Here is an 18,360-nt window from a genome sequence, read left to right as displayed (position 1 = left end):
ATGCATGTTGTTTTGTGTAATACCTAAGACTGCACCACCAATGTACGTTTATCTCCCTTCCACTTCCTCTCTATGTCTCCCTGTCAGATTATTTCTTTCTCCAAGAACAAACAAACGGGGAGAAATACAGTTAATGTTAACTTATCAAATACATTTATAGTGAAGCAACTGGCCTGATAAAATTACAGTAACCTGCAAAAGAACAAAGTCAGCAAAGAATCTGCCCTATCCCCACCCACTATCTGCCCATCTTCATCCATTTAATTCTGAATCACATTTACTCTTCTCACTTTCAGACTCTAACACAATACTGTTAAAAGTTTATAATAAACTGAGCTAGCTGTAAGTGGTCTTATGGTTCTCTAAGTGAAATTAATTATTTTCTAGCCATTAGTAAAGCAAAGTTGCAGATTTATGCATTTCCTGCACTAGCAACTCCATCAATGAAATGTGCTCAAATATTTAGTCATCATATGAATGCACAGCTATAAATCAGTACAGTGGTCTAACAATTAAAGCATGCAGTCAAGACTAGGGCTTTGTTGCAAAATTAAATCCTTCCTGCCCTCCTCAAACAATCAAACTGAACCATGCTATAATGCTATCACAAATATTTTCTTCTGCAGCTCTACTTACCAGCATAGCTAAATACTCTTTCACAGACATTAAATTAAGAAAAAAATAACATATCAATATAGCCTTTAGTAATTTAATTTAATCTTAAAAATGTTTGCACTACATGCATCTAAGCTTTACTTCTGATCTTCGTAAAACATCCACGCTGCATCTAAACAAATGATAAATGTATTACAACCGCACCAGGAGTTCTGCTCACTCAGATCTGCACCACTAGAAGTCACAATACTTTTAGGTGAGCTGGCTTTCTCTAAAAAGGAAATCTTGCTCCCATCTGTGTCAGGCTAAATGAAAATATTGTATATAGTTAATCTGTTATATAGTACTACCAGGCTGACAGTTAACACAAGCACATATTGTAATGAAAACCAAAAACAGAATTGCCTCGATTGTTGCTAGAGGTTTTCAAAAGGAAGGCACACTTGGATACTAAGATTTCTAAGGCTTTGTGAAATATTACTTCTGAATAGCACTCTGATTTTTTTTTTCAGTACATGACTAACCCACTTCCAATTGACAATTGCCAACCACCTGTCATATAAAGTCACAATGTACTGACTGTACTTATGTAGTAACTAAAGCACTAAAATAGGATTTTAGGTTTTTAAACTAATGTTTTCATGAGCACTTTACAGACTAAAGGCACTCACCATAGTATCAGATAGAGGTCAACACCTCTGATATGGCACTGCACCACATTTTACAGTATAGCAACCCAAGGCCAGTTTAGTCTTACATTTTACAACGCAAACTTATGTTGATGCTACTAATGCACTGTACCCTTTCACAAAGCAAACATAAAAGTTCCGAATACGATCAGATATCGGAAAATTAAGAGAATGCAACCCACTAGTCAGCAGTTTGTTTTCACTGAATAAAGTAGATCACCATCAAATAACGATTTAGCCAGCCAAAATTAATCATTTATAGAAATATTCTAAATCTAACATACACCGAATCAAGGTGCACACGAACTATCGCTACCTCTTCAAATGGCATTCCATTGAAATGCTGTCTAATCATAATACAAAAACAATACTACAAATCACAGGATATTTGCGTTTTACACAATACATGTCTAACTACAAACTGCAACAATTTCTGGATGCTACTAAAATCACTCACAAATGCAAAATAGCGTATCGTGCGAATATCAACAAATACTAACAAATCAAACTCCAAACTGCAGACTTACTATGCTTCATGTTTCGTTTCCTGAGATAATACAGTGTCCAATTCAGACTTTACTGTGGAAGAAGAAACATTTTCTACAGAAAATTCCTGTTGTTGTGTCTAGCTTCAGAAACTGCCTCAACAAGTGGAACGTCTGTTTTCTTAGGAGTGATGTCTAATTCAGTCTCCTGAACTGCAGCTGTTTGATCGCAATTTCTTTTCAAACCTATACTGTATGGATACAGTGACTTACCCTTATGTCTAATGACCAGGAAATAACAGATATACTAAAAGCAGTACAACGTGAAAAAAAATCCAAGCCTTTACTCAAAAGCACATGAGTTCCCTCAGCTTGCTCAGAAAAGGACATTGACTTAAACATACAAGCTTTCACTGGAAATGTTTAAAAAAGTTTGAAGTCTAATTTATAGCCACGTTGGTGACTTACAAAAACTGGCATGATACAAAACTCGGAAAAGAGCAGCGTCTCCGTATGTATCATATGTGGCAGTGAACAAAGTACACTCACTTGAAACACCATAAAATACCGGAGCAATAACGGTCCAACCTACCGCGCAGCTAAACCTAAACTTTTATTGCAGAACAAGATCATGATCATTAAATGTTATTTGCATCTCCATATTTCTGCACAGCTGCCAGCAAAAAAAAAAAAAACCTCTTTGAAAAAACAGACGCCAAAGTAAAAAAAAATGAGAGCTTACCGGAAGACACAAAAAAGAGCCAAGCTGACCGGGAACGATAATAGTGCGACCTGCTGCTGGACCCTCTATTTATTTAGAGGAGACAAAAGAAATTTAGTTTGGGGGTGGAGGTGTTATGCAAGTGGTGGCTTGGATTGCAAGAATCCGATTGGCTGCCACCACTTGCTTTACGAATAACTTGCAAACACAATTTTCTACACAATCTTTAATGGTACCTTAATGTAATAACAAGCTGAATCGTAACTACAGAAGGTAATTTACACATTCTGTTACGATTTCAGCTTGTTTAACATTAAGGTGAAGTACAAATGTGGATGACAGTTGGTCTCGCTTGTGGACGGCACTCGGGGTTAATGGCTTGAAAGTTGTATCTTCTCATGGCGCACTCGGGTTTAAGCACATAGGCGCCATGAGAAGGTACTCAGGGTTAATGCGTTAAGGCTAGTGGTAAATTGTGACAGCTGCCCACTGGAATGCCATTACTCCTATGTGGGCTCAGAATTTGTCTTCAGTCAATCTTATTGGCTGACGGATGTGCAAATTACTGAATGTATCTGTGCTAGCATACATGATTCCACAGGTAAACAAATTAAAATAAAGCACCAAGCAAAGTACTAGAACAATGTTTATAACTTTTTCCAGCCTTTGATTAATTATGTTTACCCTGTCTGCCTTAGTATATCATCTAACTTTACGCAACAGGCTAAAACCTACAGCATTCTGTGCATTAACAATCTGTCAATCTATACACTTCTAACACAACTTGAAATAACTACAGAAACATCTAATCCATCAGAGCGTATCTAAACTTTCCTGTCTTGGTTTGTGACTGACTAAGCAGTAGCTTGGTAAGACAAGTTTTTATTTGAATTTATATTTTATTTTTTATACACTACTTTCTGTTTGTAGGATGGAAGGGACACAGCATGTAGACAAGGTTTACTTTGATTTGTATTTTGTTGTTTGACCTTTAATTTTCACGGTTAGTTACTAGAAAGGGAGAGGTTTTAGACAGGTGAACTCTAGCTATCCAAAGGGGCCTAGTCAGCTATAAATTCACACAGACTGCAGACAGGACAATCCACAGCTTATCTAAGCAATCCTGTCTTGGTTTGTGATTTAGTGATCTTTATTGTTAAAAAGAGATGCACCTGCGAATGACAGTGAGCTGAAGCCACTGCTCGTATTCGTGCACAATATAAAGGAATTCAACTTTTTGTGTGACTTTCAGAACTTCTACAGTCAGGGCATCAACTTCACTGTACTTATTTTAATATTTAGTTGTATATTAGAAGTTGATTTAAGATATTTTTGAATTATGTGGCAACTGATTTTGATTATTCTTTTCTTTTAGAATTTTTTTTTCATTTGCAGCTGAAAATGGATTCCTTAAACGAGTACACCACTAATGATTTGCTAAAAAGTGCAAACATGTTAGGCAAACAGCAAATGGTACATATTTAGAAAAAAAAAAAAACGTGTATATTGTCTGCAAAAATCTTTCAATCCCTATAAGACAAGATACTGCCACTGACAACTCTGGAATTCTGGATACAAGTACTCAGCAATCTGAGGATTCAGAGTGTATAGAAGCAAATAAAAAAAGAAAGAAAGAAAGAAAGGAAGAAGTTCACAACAAATGACAAAGAAGAAGAAAAAGAAACATAAATGTCTGTAAAGTAAAGAGAATGCATACTAAACAGGACACTGCATTGTTCTGCAACACGCAGATTACAGAGAATAACATTTTTCTACAGGAAAAGTTTCAGTCTACAGAAAAAGGCATCATTTTTCCAAAAGAGAAGGTAGAAAAAAAAGAGGCAAAGGGAGGTGAAATGGAAGAAATCAAAATTGAATGCAGGACTGAATAATGTTACTGTAAGAAAAAAAGAGGAGAAATACAGACAGATGTTAACAACATGGCTCAAGTTGTAGATGTACAAAGCCAGCTTGATGAGAACTGCATGACTGCAAATGTAATAAGCAATGAAAACATTGGGATTAATAACACTAACGGTGATCAAGAACATTTTCTGTAACAACTGACAGAGCAGATATTACTGAATTTGAAGTTGAAGATTCTTCAGATCTGGTCAGAAAAGATATTATTGTAACTGGAGATTCAATTATTTGAGGAATTGATACTTACATCTGCAAAGAAGATAATGAACATTGAATTGTGTTATGCCTGCCAGGAGCAAAAACTGAAGATGTGAGGCTGGCCTTGGAATGCCTTAATGTAAACAAGTATGGATCTGTTTTTTTTTTTTTATCACAGTATAAATAATCTCATCCACAAGGACTCTCTGACTGTTAGAGAGCATGGCTTGTACAGGTGTTAGGATGTATTTTTCACAAATTACACATAGAAGGGAGAGTCACGCATCCATGAATAAAAAGATTTTTTGGGTAAATACTTACATAAAAATGTCCTGTTTAAAAAAAAAAATAGAAAGGTATAGAGCACCCGATCCTAATCTTGGGTACACATGTCCAGACGCGATTTTGTGCACTTGTTAAGATCAGGGAAGATAAACTTTGCTGCATATATTTTGCAATATTTAACAAACACAAGGCAGGATTTTTGCTACGTCAAAATTTAACAGATCAAAGATAGCAACATTCGATGCATCTATGATGGTTGTTAATGCTAGGAGCATTAATAATAAAGTTATTTTATTGGAAAATTTGTTATGTTGCCACAAGATTGGTGGTGTTATAGTTGTGTGATACATGGTTAAAGAACAGTTGTTTGTGAAACATGGTTAAAGAACAATGACTGGAAACCAGTCATGTCAGGGTATAAATGTTTTTAGTGTGGCAGACATTCTAAAAAAATCAGGTGGTATGATAGGGCTTAAAGATAGTTATGAGCCATGTGATTATTATATGCTCAGTGATAACACCAATACTATAGATTACATAACTGTGACAATAAAGACAACCTTGGAACATATAACAATTGTTGGCATGCACAGGCCATCAAAGTCAAGCGCTGATGACTTAGAGGAATTCATACACTTCTTGCATGAAACACATGAGGGAAGAATTATTGTAGTCAGGGACTTACATTTACCAAAAACAGACTGGAATAATATTGATTCAACAACATTAGTAAGGAAATTATTCACATCTAGTCAGTAAGAAGAGTTTCTTCAGATTGTGGAAAAAACTACAAGGGAACAGAACATACTAGACATTTTTTTGTGTTCCTGAAGAAATTAGTCACTTCATGTCAAGTTTTAGACCACTGATGTGCAGGGATCATGGAGTTACAGAGGTTATTTTGTTGCTAGATAATTCAGCTGAAATAAAATGTAAACCAATGTACAGAAGATTAATAATATATGGAAGCAAAACAATCATTATGTAAAATTAATTGGACTCATGCATTCAGTGGAAGAACTGCAGAAGGAATGTGAAAATGCTTTGCAAGAGAAATTGTTTGCAAAAAATCAAAAAAAAGTTTAACATCAGGATCTAGGCACACAACATCAGGATTATATATTTCCACTAGAACAAGATACTTGAATTAATGTGAGAGACAAAAAATATAAGAAATGGAAAAAGGTTGAAGTACAATTTTGAAAACTGAAATAAGTTAGACAAACAAATGAAGCGAAGTGTGAGACAAGATCAAGAAAAACTTGAAAATGTATATAAAGATATTGAGCATAATACAACAAATGTTAGAGCTACATGAGATGTGGAAGGAGTAAAGGCATACAAACTGATAAATTGTGTAGATTCTAAAATGTATTCACAGACACAACAGATTACAGATATATTTACAAAATCTTATGCAAAACAGTTTGTGTCCACAAAGGAGGTAATACGTTGTCCTAGTGATATCTAAGTAACCTCAGATATTAAAATAAAATTAAATTAAAATAATACAAAAATGCATCCAAACAAAGCAAAGGGAGGAGACAAAACTAGTAATAATGCTCTGACAACACTACAGAAAGAACTTACAGTACCGCTTTATTATTTACTAGATCATGTAAATATGGTGAGATTCCTGAAGATAGGAGACATGCAGTTATTAAATCTGTATTTAAAGGAAAGGGGAGTAGAACAAACCCAGAGTCTGAAAGGCTGGGACTTGAATCTATACACCAGGCATGCATATGTTGAAAATAGATCTATTACAACCTGTAGCAAGATGTTCTATAACAATATAACATTAGCCATGAATGAAAAAAATTGTGCTGTGATGTAATTTATGTAGATTTAATTTCAGCATTTGATGGGGTCATACACAAAGCATTGATCAATAAATTAGAACAACTAGGTATTGATATACTTTTGATAAGATGGATAGCTGCATGGCTTACAAATAGGACATGGCAAGTAGCATACAGGAATTGGACAGGTGAAATTATTGGTTACAGTCAGGTTGTTCTAGGGCTTATACTTTTCTAGATTGTATCTTTCAGATCTATCTTTTTCATCTGAGGTGTTTTACAGTAGCTAAGTAGATGACCTGAAATTATGTAAACTGATTACATGTGTTACAGAAAGGGCACGTGTGTAAAAGAATTTGACTATTTTGACCATTTAGACAAAGGAGGATAATATGCTGATACAATTAGGCACAGGAGGGTAATATGCTGATAAATATATCAAAAACTTAGCATATGAGATCTGGGAGAAATTGAAAGGTGAATATTTATTATACAATGACCCCCATTAATATTTTAAAACATGCATGCTGATTCACCAGTGTGCCCGTTGTAAATCCCACAATATACCAACGGAAAAAGGTCCGGTCGCCCAGACTTTTTTCCATTGGTATAAACTGCTAAAAACATTTTTTTTAACAAATAAAAAAAAAAACGGAGCAACAGAGACTTTCGTTTCTCTGTTGCTTCCGTTTCAAAGCACTGATGCACTGGGTATGCATGGGATGCAAGTCCCATACGCATGCTCAATACATCAAAACAAGGAAGCAGTGTATCACAACCAGCGGAAGAATAGTAATGCGCTGTTATACAAAGACATTATTTAAGAAAAGTAAGTATATTTTTTTCTTAAATAATGTCATTGTATAATAGCAATAACCAATTCCGTGGTTGTGGTATATTGAAATTTACACACGGTTGGCTTTGTAACTGTGGTGGTGGTGCTGCAGTAGCATTGTCACCTCAAAGTAAGAGGTCGTCCTGTTCGATTCTCAGATAAAGCGTCTTCTGTGTGGAGACATGCGTGAATGGGTGTACCTTCATTGAAGGTTGTGCGTCAGGGCTGGCAACTCAGCACATAAAAATTGACTGCCAATCATTAGCGGACCGGAGTTCCACTGTGGCGACCCCTAACAGGGAAAAGCCGAAAGACACAACAACCCATGGTTGGCTTTATTTAATAACTCAGGCTTCACCCTCATGATTAAACCACACCAACCATGGACAAATATTCAATATACCACACCACGTTGTTGGTTATTGTTACAGCACACAGTGACTGAAACTGTGGACTATTTTAGGGCCCTGGGTATATGGGTAGATCCAGCTTTGAGTTTTTCTAATCATATCAACAAACTGGTTAATGATAGTTATAGAACTACATGTAGTATAAAAAGATGTATAGAGTTTAGGAAGTCAGAAATGATGAAGTCATTACTTGTTACTTACATTAGACCCAAGCATAAGTAAACTGGAAAGAGTGCAGAGGAAATATACCAAGGGCATCCATGGATGTGAAAATTTAAGTTAAAGATTAAAATATCAGAACTCATAGAGTGTCTCTTGCAGATATCTAAGAGGAAATCTTATTCAGGTATATAGGGCATTTAGAGACAACTACCACTGGCAATGTTTGGGGTTATCATAAAGTTGTAGAGAACCATCAGACAACCTATGTAAAAGATTCTTTAGGAATGAAAAGTCAAATAACTGGTTCTCTGAAAGAGCAGCTGATGCATGGAAAAGACTACCAAAATCACATTAACAAGTTTAGATATTTTTAAGGACAGCCTGGCCTGGATACTTATTATTAGAACAAATGCTTTGGTATATTGGTGGGCTAGAAAGGTATTAATGCCTGTGCTTGAAATGTTTGTATGTATGCATGTACATTATTAATTTGATGTTCTTGGGAGTCTGCTTAGTTATATTACCACTGAACCAAGATGTTTAAGTGAAAGTAGCCTTAATCATCTCAGCATGTTTGTTGTATTTGTTGCTGATATATATATATATATATATATATATATATATATATATATATATTTTTTTTTTTTTTAATCAACAATGAATACAACATTAAGTGTGGTTTTGAGTTGAGCTGGTGTTTAAGTTTTTTGGAGGTCCACAATTAACAGTGTAGAAAGGAGATATGAAGCAGCAATACAACCAAAACTAAGAAAAAGCCATACAATTCAATGGATGTTGTTCTTTTTTGGACAAAAACACTGAATTTTGGTTTTAAATTGTGCTTCCTTATCAGTCAGAGAATTGTGCGGCTTTTTATTGTTTTTGATGGAGATCTAACCATTGGAAATGATTAAAGACTAAACAACTCTGTATATTGCGGAGGAGGATAGCTGTACATTTAACTGTTGTACTGCATATACTTGTTATATTAATTTGACATTACGCTTACACATCTTCTATGACATTACCATTTAAATGGACCAGTGGTTTAAAGTTGGCTTATATAAAGCACACCAATAGTTAACAAACCTTTACATTAAGGCTCATTTTTGTGATTCTGCTGATTCAAATTATAACATTTCTTTGAAAGGTGTTAATACCTGCATCTCATCAATGTCTATTTTTTTCAATACACTAAGATATATCTGATTGAAAATTGATCTTCATTATTTGAGGCAACTTCAGTGAACAATTTATTAATTCAAGTGCAACTCTTTCTTTTATGAGTTTGGAATCTTTATACCATCATCTTTAGGATTAAAGTTCAGTTTGTGGGTCAGTTTTCAAGTCGGGCATAGATATCAATTTATTTTTGTATTGATATATTATTGTTAATCATGCAGCTATGCAAATGTTGTGATTCCTTTCTAGAAACACTGGGTTGCTAAGTACTTGGTACGGAATAACATCAAACTTTATCTGCAAAATGGTGTCTTAAAAATGAATTACTGAATTTTAGTCCTTGTGAAATTATAAAATTCAAACCACTTTGCTTCCATTTAGGAGTGAAAAATAGCTACACATTTTAATCTACTGTTTTTCAGAATGCATATGAACCTAAAGGTTAACAGATCACTTATGTTGCTTAGGCTATAGCAGTTACTTATTAAAGAGTGACTTCAATGGCTGTAGCTGAAGTTTGTTGTTTAAGTCTTCTCTTTCACCTTCTTTACATGCACTTGTATTATATTTTATTAATCTTTTCTCTCGTCCACTCAGTTTCTGTATTCCTTATTGTTTTTGTGACATTATTTTGATACTTTTACTGAAATCTAGCCGACTTATTCATCTAATCAACAATGTCCTCATCCTGCCTGAAATTACACTACTGATTTCTTTGCCTAGAAAATGCTGCTAATTGGTACATAATGGACTTTCGTTTCCAAGATCACCAGAATACAAAAAAAATAGCAAGAACAGAATGTCTTACAAGTACTTTCAGCACACGTGGATATTAATAAGGGCATCCATGAGCAGTAATATTTATAACATATACTATTGCAAATTTTTATTCAGTGTTTGCAACTTTCAGTGTAAATGCACTGCACATCCTTACTAATAAGTGTTAAAGTGAATTCTACCCCTAACCCCCAACCCTAAACCTCACTACAGGAAAAAATATAATACTACCATAATCAGGCCTAAATTTAGTCACACAATTTTGGTACAGAGATCAATAAAGGTAACTGTTCGCCTTTAGTATTTGCAAAGTTGGGGTTTTCTGTAATTTGATAATTCAAAATGTAGGCATCAATCATATGTTTTAATGTTTTTTTCATTTGGATCATTTGGACTGTATACATACTGAGAGTGAGAATGTCGAAGTGTAGTTTTCCAATAGGCAGTTTTGAGAACTTATTTACATCAACTATATAACATTGAATGGGTAATGTAGTTTGAATATTTGAGTTTGAACTTTTGAGTGGAGATCATGGTTCAGTGAGGAACAAGGAATTCATCCATTTCCTCACTGTAGTGCGATCTTGGAGTTGGTACATATAATTTGCAGGGGGTGTGTGGGGTGCAGTGGGGCTTGCCCCCCTGCAAAATAGTAACATTCATGTGCTGTTGACTGTACAGTGTCACGGTACTTTACGGTACATAGCATGGGTGATTGATGTCAACTCCTGCTATGTCGAATACATCAAACTATGGGTGTCGATGTATTCTGTTTCGACTTTCCTGGTTGCTCGATGTTGAGGTTTTCTCCATTTCAAGTTGACATGGACGCCGGTCAGCAAATTCAGTTTTAAGATTTCAATGGTAAACCATATATACACGCACGCACACACACACACACACACACACACACACACACACATGCACACACATACACATACACTCACACACAAAACATTGCACTGATTAGGACTGATCGCAGGTGTCCCATACCTTCCTCAACATTTAAACTGAAATCACTTCTCTTCAAGAAAGGTGACATTGATGTAAATATCAATATTCCATAATGCCACCTTAAAATTTGTTGACAGTTTATTAATAGTAAATTAGGTTGTGTAAGTCCTACTTGATAACTGCAAATAAAATTTGAAAAATATGACTTGCAAAATGATTATTATGTGGGCTGTATGTATAGTTAGTGAGGATAAAAAAAGTTAGTAGTAGTTGTCTGAAATCCTTTGCCATCTTCTCACCAAAATAGAGAGGCCCCTTATAATTTTCAACTCCAGGCCCAGGCCCTTACAGACCATAAACCATCCGTGGCTGTAGGCTGCCAAAATATATAATTGGAAAGACTGAGACTTTGAGGACTGAAATGGGATCAGTAGGAGGAAGGGATGTGGGGGAACATCATGTTTCATAAGTCATTAATGGTTACAGTTTGAAAGACTTTTTTGAACATTTACAAAACTGTGCCATTACTGAGATGTGTATGCTGATGTGATGCTACCAGTCAGCATACCGAGTGGGGTGGCTCACTGGAAAGTTGCTGCTTCCGCTCTTGCCAGGCATTTTCTCTGGACATTAGCAACTGCTCTATCTCACTAGATAACCATGGGGCATATTTGCCGTCTCAGTTTTCTTTTTTTTCAAAAGCTAAGATTGTATCTTGTACAGTTCAAAGTATGCCAAAGAAGAAGGATATGGCAATAGTGGGATCAGTATAGTTGTATACAGAGAACCAGCCTGTTATGTTTAAGTGGGCATTGTGTTGCTGTCCTCAGATTTAATAAGCCATACCAAACAAAAAAAATTATAGATGCTAACTAAGATGAATGCACACTGATCTGCATGTTAAAGATTACTGTGAGGATTCTGTATGTTTATGGCATACAATATTAGCAGACTGTAAATTATTTCTCGCCAAATCTCAGTTTAACTTTTTAAAGAAAAGCAACAGGCAAACTACTCAATATGAATGAGGATTTGAAAAGCCATAGGTTGTCAGATAACTACCTTTTTATTCTTTCTAGAATTTTTTATGGAAAAATATTTCTGGAATAGATATGCTTTACTTCAGAATAGATGTTGGCTAGGATTCTTATTTATTTATTTACTTTTTCTCCCTCCTCTGATGCCATGCAGGCTTCCTTGCTTGCTTCATTCCTTGATCTCCCGGATGCCCCTAACAGGTACCTCAGACATATATCTTAGCTTGGTGAGCTCCCTGATTCCTTGGAGAGTTTACCTCAGGGGTATCTCTCTACTAGGCAGGGAAGCATGGAATCCAGTGTGAGGGCAAGGATGGAACCTGGAAAACATCATTCTCTCAGCAGCCAGTCATTAACCTTAGTTGTGGGAGTGGTTAGTACAATGATATCAGGATGCTAGTGCTGTCCCCAGCATTAACCTGAGATCAGCAGCAAGGCTCCTGGTCGCTGCCAGAAGTTACACAAGCATCAGGCTCTCACTGGTTCCTTCCTGAGGATTGAGCAACTGGATGTCATCTGCTTCATCCTACCACCCCCCACCTTGGTCAGACCTCCCACTAGCCTAATGACGTTCCCAAACTTGGGCTGCCGGTGATGCAGGATTAAAACATTTGCTGAGCAAACTGCCTGGTTATGCATGGCACTAAATTCCATTAACTGCTCAAGTGAAAGTCTATCAATCACCCATCAGAGCAAATGGCTGCCACAATGAACAGAATGCAACCACATAGCTCTGAGCAGCACAGATAAAAGTCTTCTCTCCTTGCTTAACAGCATAACATGGTGCATTTTGGATTCCCTTTAAAAGTTAGTGGGTATAAGCTTATACTGTTCTGCTCAGATAATGCATACTTGTCTCTTCTACAAATAGTCATATTTGGCAGTTTTCTACATGGCAGTCATCTATGACACACAGAAGTTTAATCTGCAGAGGCTACACCCACAGATTGACATATCTGCACAGGGCTCAACAATGCTGAGCAGTCTTCACCCTCTTCATTTAAAAGCACAAAGTTTCAGAGCAATGAGTGTTTTATGAAACGCACTCTGCTTGCTTACTATACATAACTGTGAAAGGTGGTCATGTATAATACAGTTTACATATGATGACCACTATGCATGTCAGTGTCCCTGAAAAAGGCCTATCCTTCCACTTGTGTACATATGAAATGGAAAACCAGAATGCATATACCAAAAAAATCCTTTTTCGAGAGTGCTATTTCGTGGAAGGAATGGCATAACACCCCCTTTTATTCTACAAATGCAGCAAAATACTCTGCACATTCCCCCTTACCGTATGCTACAAACTATTCACACATAAGGAACAGGTTACATTTTTTAACAGCTAGTGGGATTCAGTGGTTGTGCACCTCCTAATTCTGTGAAGTGGATTAGGTGTGTCATGTTTCTCCAAAACATGTTTTGATCTTTTATTATGTTTCTTACGAAGCAAACCCAGCAGGGAGCAAATACTAATGAATAACAGTATATTCTAGCATTTAAGAAATTAACTGCTTACTTACTAATTGTTATCTGAATGTTAAAACCTGAATAAAAATATTTGAACAAAAAAATGAACTGCTTACAAGCTATAAAGTACAACTCTATGTTTAATTCTTGCATTTTCTCTAGAATGGTATAGAGATCTGAATAAGCAACTCAACCCTGTTGAATGAAAAGCCAGCACAGATGATGGAAATGTGCCTTTGTAGGACTTTTGCACAAAGCAAAATGTCAGCATTTGAGTAACTTTTTCATCTTGTATCATAACTTAATTTCTCTTGACAGTAGCACCTTCCTGTGTTAAGTTCCATCAGCTACATGCATCCCTAGCTGGAATACTAACATGACTTAATTTAAAAGTTTTATACAGTATGGTTAATGCTGTTGTACTGTTAAGAATTTAAGGGAAACTCAGCAAACTGAGGTTTGGTATTCATAGCACAACACGCTGATTTATCTGTGAGAACATAACAGTCTGTTAACCATGTATATGCATTTATCATGCAATGTCAACCAAACAAACAATTCTGGAATTGTTTAAAACAGAAACTTAAGCCTTACCAGTCTGTTTAGAAAGACAACCAGGTCCTGAAAGATAGAAGAAAGCATGGGTTAGCAAAACTGTGACTGCATGTTTGACAAATATTATCCCTAACTAGAAGTGAACACATACTGTAAATATCGTCAAACCCAGCATTTGGATCAATGCCATTAAAAGTTCATCCATTCTGTACCATGACAAAATTCTCCTGGGCAAAACTGCAAGTTCATGGTTTGTACAAGTACATAAAGGTAAGAAAAGATCTGTAATAATCAAGGGTTTGCCATTTTGTATAGGGTAACACTTCTATCTGTATATATCATCATATTTGAATTTATGAGGTTAGATCAGCCGCAAACAAGAAAACAAACTAAAGAGTGTATAGGTTACAGAGATGGTAACACTAGCTTGCTATAACAGTACAGTATTACATCAAGGAGAAGGTGTGAATATATATTTGTATGAGTTAAATTCACTTCAGTACTGGTTTGGGGCAGTATTGTGTAACTTACTTTGTGATCAAGCATGTACCCGAAGAAAGGAGAAGTAGGAATAATACGCATTTTACCTGTTTTTCCATATGCTTAACAGCCTATTCTGTGAGACTGCTTGGCAAAGGCTGCATTTTTAATCTGATTTTGCTGCATTGTTGCTGCTAAAATAAGAATTGGTTAACATTTTTTTGCAAAGCAACAAAGAATTAATGATTACTAAAGTACCAGATTGTTGTGTTTTCCGTCGTTCTATCAGTCTTTCTTCTAACGCTCATAATACCAGTTGACAGGTTAAGATAATTCCTCTCATAATCTTAGCCCACATGTCATAGCTATGGTTCTGCTATCTCATTCACTATACTCCAAGAAGACATTTAGCAAACTAAGATTAACCATGTAAAATAATACAGCCTTTGCCCTACACATGCTATAATCAAGCATCACCTTTGCTTTAAGATACCCAAGTAACTCCATCATATAAATACATTTAAGCAAATAGTGGTGACCAACACCAATGTAGCAAAATGCCAATAATCTTACACAATGTAAACAAATGCATTCTTTATTTTCTGCCTCTTCTACCCTATTCACCCCTTCACTCAGACATCCCAATAATGCCAAACATTTTAAAACATTAAACAAAAATTGCAAAAATCTATAAAACACTTCCAAATTAGTAACTGTGAAATTATCTGATTTCACTAAACAGTGCAACTCACCAACGGCTATAATGTAACACTCATACATAATGCTTATAACGTCTAATCCTTATTCCATCCATTCTCTGCTTAACCGATTATAGTCTATCTACTCCACTGGCTGGCATCCAGAGTACACTAGCTATTAGTTACCTCATACGGTTATACACAAAGTGCTTTTAAACTCCTAACCACGATCATAATGGACTTTTCTACATAAGTAGAGAATTATCTCACAACTAGAAAGCAGTACTCCTAAAATACCTGCAAACACTTTAATCAATACATTGTTTATTTCCTTTTTTTAACACCTTTACTGAATTATCACTTGTGACATAGGTAAATTTACATTTTCACAAAAGTAATCAAACTGTATTAACAAGTTCCCATTTTCAAACATTATACTTCACATATATTGCTATATATCATATAACTTATCAATACTACATGTTCTTCTTTCGGCTTTTCCTGGTTAGGGGTCGCCACAGCAGAACTCTGGTCCGTTAATGATTGGCAGTATATTTTTTACAAGTGCTGAGGTGCCAGCTCGACGCCCAACCTTCAGCGAATACATTATTCAAATCCTGCACCTTTTTTTTACACAAGAGAAATCTTTCTTAAACCATCACTTATAACACAGGCAAACACACATTTATATAAATGAAAACAAACCACACCAACGCAATCCTAGTTGCAAGCATTTTACATCACAAACCATACTCACACACTCCCAGATGAAAACATTATACATCACTTATCATCTACCCAATAATTTTCAATCACACATTACATAACTCATTTAAGTCCTGCCTTCCATTAAACCTCATTCTTCCCCTGTATGTATTGTTCCCACAATTCCTATTTTTCCTGTGTAGTTTGCTCCAATCCTTTTATAAAGATGTCAGTTTCAGTTTGTTTATCTCTGTTACTATAATCACTGCTTATAGTATAGCTGGTATAGATTTTGATTTCCATTTTCTAGTATTTGCTTTTTTGACAGCCACCATAATTAGACACAGCAAGGTCTTACCATGTCTAAGCAATTCTGATTCTGTATCATAGCTCAGAAAAATTATCTCCCTTGTCACTCCAATCTGCCCACCTAATATCTCTGACAGGGCATCCCAAAGGGAATCCTTAATGTCTGCCAACTCACCTTACTCCCACAAAATATGTTCCCCAATTACCTCTCTCTCCCCCATCACACCTCCAACATGGGGTATAAAAATATCTATGCAAGCATTTCCAAGCAAAACTCCTAAATCATCTAGATTTTGTTGCATATATGGATGACATACGTATACCATTGTTTCTTTATGATTTGCTTATCCAATCTCTCCCCAGTCCTTTGTAACCTCCTCTGATTGATTCTTATGGTTATCATGCAATATTTTATATGCTCCATTAATTATTCCTTTTTTAATGGCAGTTTCTGTTTTAGATTCTACTAAAAACTCTACCGGTACTGATCCTTCATTTAGGACCTCCCCCTACTTCTTTCTCTCTGCCTATACTCTGATATCAATACGTGATAGGGAAAGCAATCTCTAATCTGCAGTCCAAATAAATTCTTGCCATCTTCCCATTCTATTAACGTTTCCTCTCTAGTTATTTGCTTCCAATACCTTGTTTTCTTTGCCAGTTTTCTCCAATAAATCCCAATCCCATCTAGCCTATTGTCTATATCCCTAATGGCAATCATCCATATCGGCAGAATCTCCTTTCTCCATTCCTGTGTTTGCTTAGCACTTAGGATACTTTCTGCAACTTTATAGATATAATAATCTGTATGATTATTGTTATTCTCTTTAAAGGCCTCCATCCAAAATCCCACTCAGTCCTTGTTTCTTGAGCTTCCCCCATTTCATCATCAGCCCCTTCTACTTTGAATTATAGTTTTCTGCTTGTGCTATGACATAACTGTGTAGCTTTGAATACCCCTTCAGATCAGGTAATCCCAATCTGCCCTGTTCTACTGGAAGAATCAGTTTATCTCAGTTGACTCTTGCTGTCTTCCCCTCCCAGATAAAGTCCTTCAGCTCTTTATTAATTATCTACAACTTCTCTTCTGGTTGATAAAAATATGCCTGACCTGTGTATAAGACTAATGGGACTGAATACATTTTAACTGCTTGTGTCTTACTATCCATATCCTTATAACAAACTTCCATTTTCTCAGTTTTTGTATTACCTTTTGCTTAGTCTCTTCCCACATGTCCTTAGTTGCCACATGAGAATCATTTTTAATCTATACTCCTAAATACTTCATTTTATCATTTATTGATTTATTTCTTTATTGACATTTGTTAACCGGGTTTGTCCAACTGGGCTTGTGGCCCATTTTCAGTGAAGACACAAGGAGAAAAGCTCCAGTAGTACATTTTTAAACAAGTACAATTTTAAACAATATTGATACAATAGCAGTTATAGCAAAACGATTATGTCCTCATAAAGATAGATATTGCTGAACCAATTCTTATGAGTGTACATAATTTACCACTATTGCCTTTGTTTTAGCTTCATTAATTTTCTATCCCAAATTGATTTAAAATGGTCTCAAAATGTTCCACAATACTGTAATGTCTCTGGTTTTGTCAGGTATAAAATAATATCATCTGCAAATACAGCCAGCTTTTCTAGACTATCATAACTGTTTATTTTGTCCTTAAACTACTTTAGCTGTCTAGTCCTCCATCTTAACACAAGACTCATGTAGTGCATGTGGAGCAGTGTGTGATTACAGTCCTAAAGCAGGGAAAGAAAATATGCTTTTTATCCATCTTTCTGGCATCAAAGAAATGCTTACCTCACACCTCTATTAATGATCTAGCCTCATGCTAAAATATTAACTGTGGTCAAAGCCCACCAAGAACAGAGATGGAAGGCCATTAAACATTTCATATTTCATACTGATTTTTTTTTAAAATCAAAATAAAGTGTTTAACAACTTCTTGCCATTCTTTGATTGTGGCTGATTTCTGTGAGGCAGCAGTGAGTGTGTTACAGTTTCAAAAGCTGTAAAGCATTTAACTGAACTACACTTTTTTTC

General features: G+C 35.7%; 1 protein-coding gene across 2 annotated transcripts in view; it reads right to left on the bottom strand.

Moving 5' to 3' along the window:
- Positions 1–18,360, bottom strand: part of EPHX2 (epoxide hydrolase 2) — a 3,146,492-nt gene that overhangs the window by 1,937,118 nt on the left and 1,191,014 nt on the right. For both annotated transcript variants that reach the window (XM_044062350.1, XM_044062351.1), the window contains exon 10: positions 14,140–14,166. In XM_044062350.1, the coding sequence (XP_043918285.1) occupies positions 14,140–14,166 (27 nt within the window). The remainder of the gene's footprint in view (positions 1–14,139; positions 14,167–18,360) is intronic.

This window comes from Protopterus annectens, chromosome 2.part1 (genome assembly GCF_019279795.1).
Source record: "Protopterus annectens isolate FY-2018-M chromosome 2.part1, PAN1.0, whole genome shotgun sequence".
In the NCBI taxonomy this organism is placed as follows: domain Eukaryota; kingdom Metazoa; phylum Chordata; order Ceratodontiformes; family Protopteridae; genus Protopterus; species Protopterus annectens.
The sequence above is the reverse complement of the archived record's forward strand: the minus strand, read 5'-3'. Positions and strand labels throughout refer to the sequence as shown.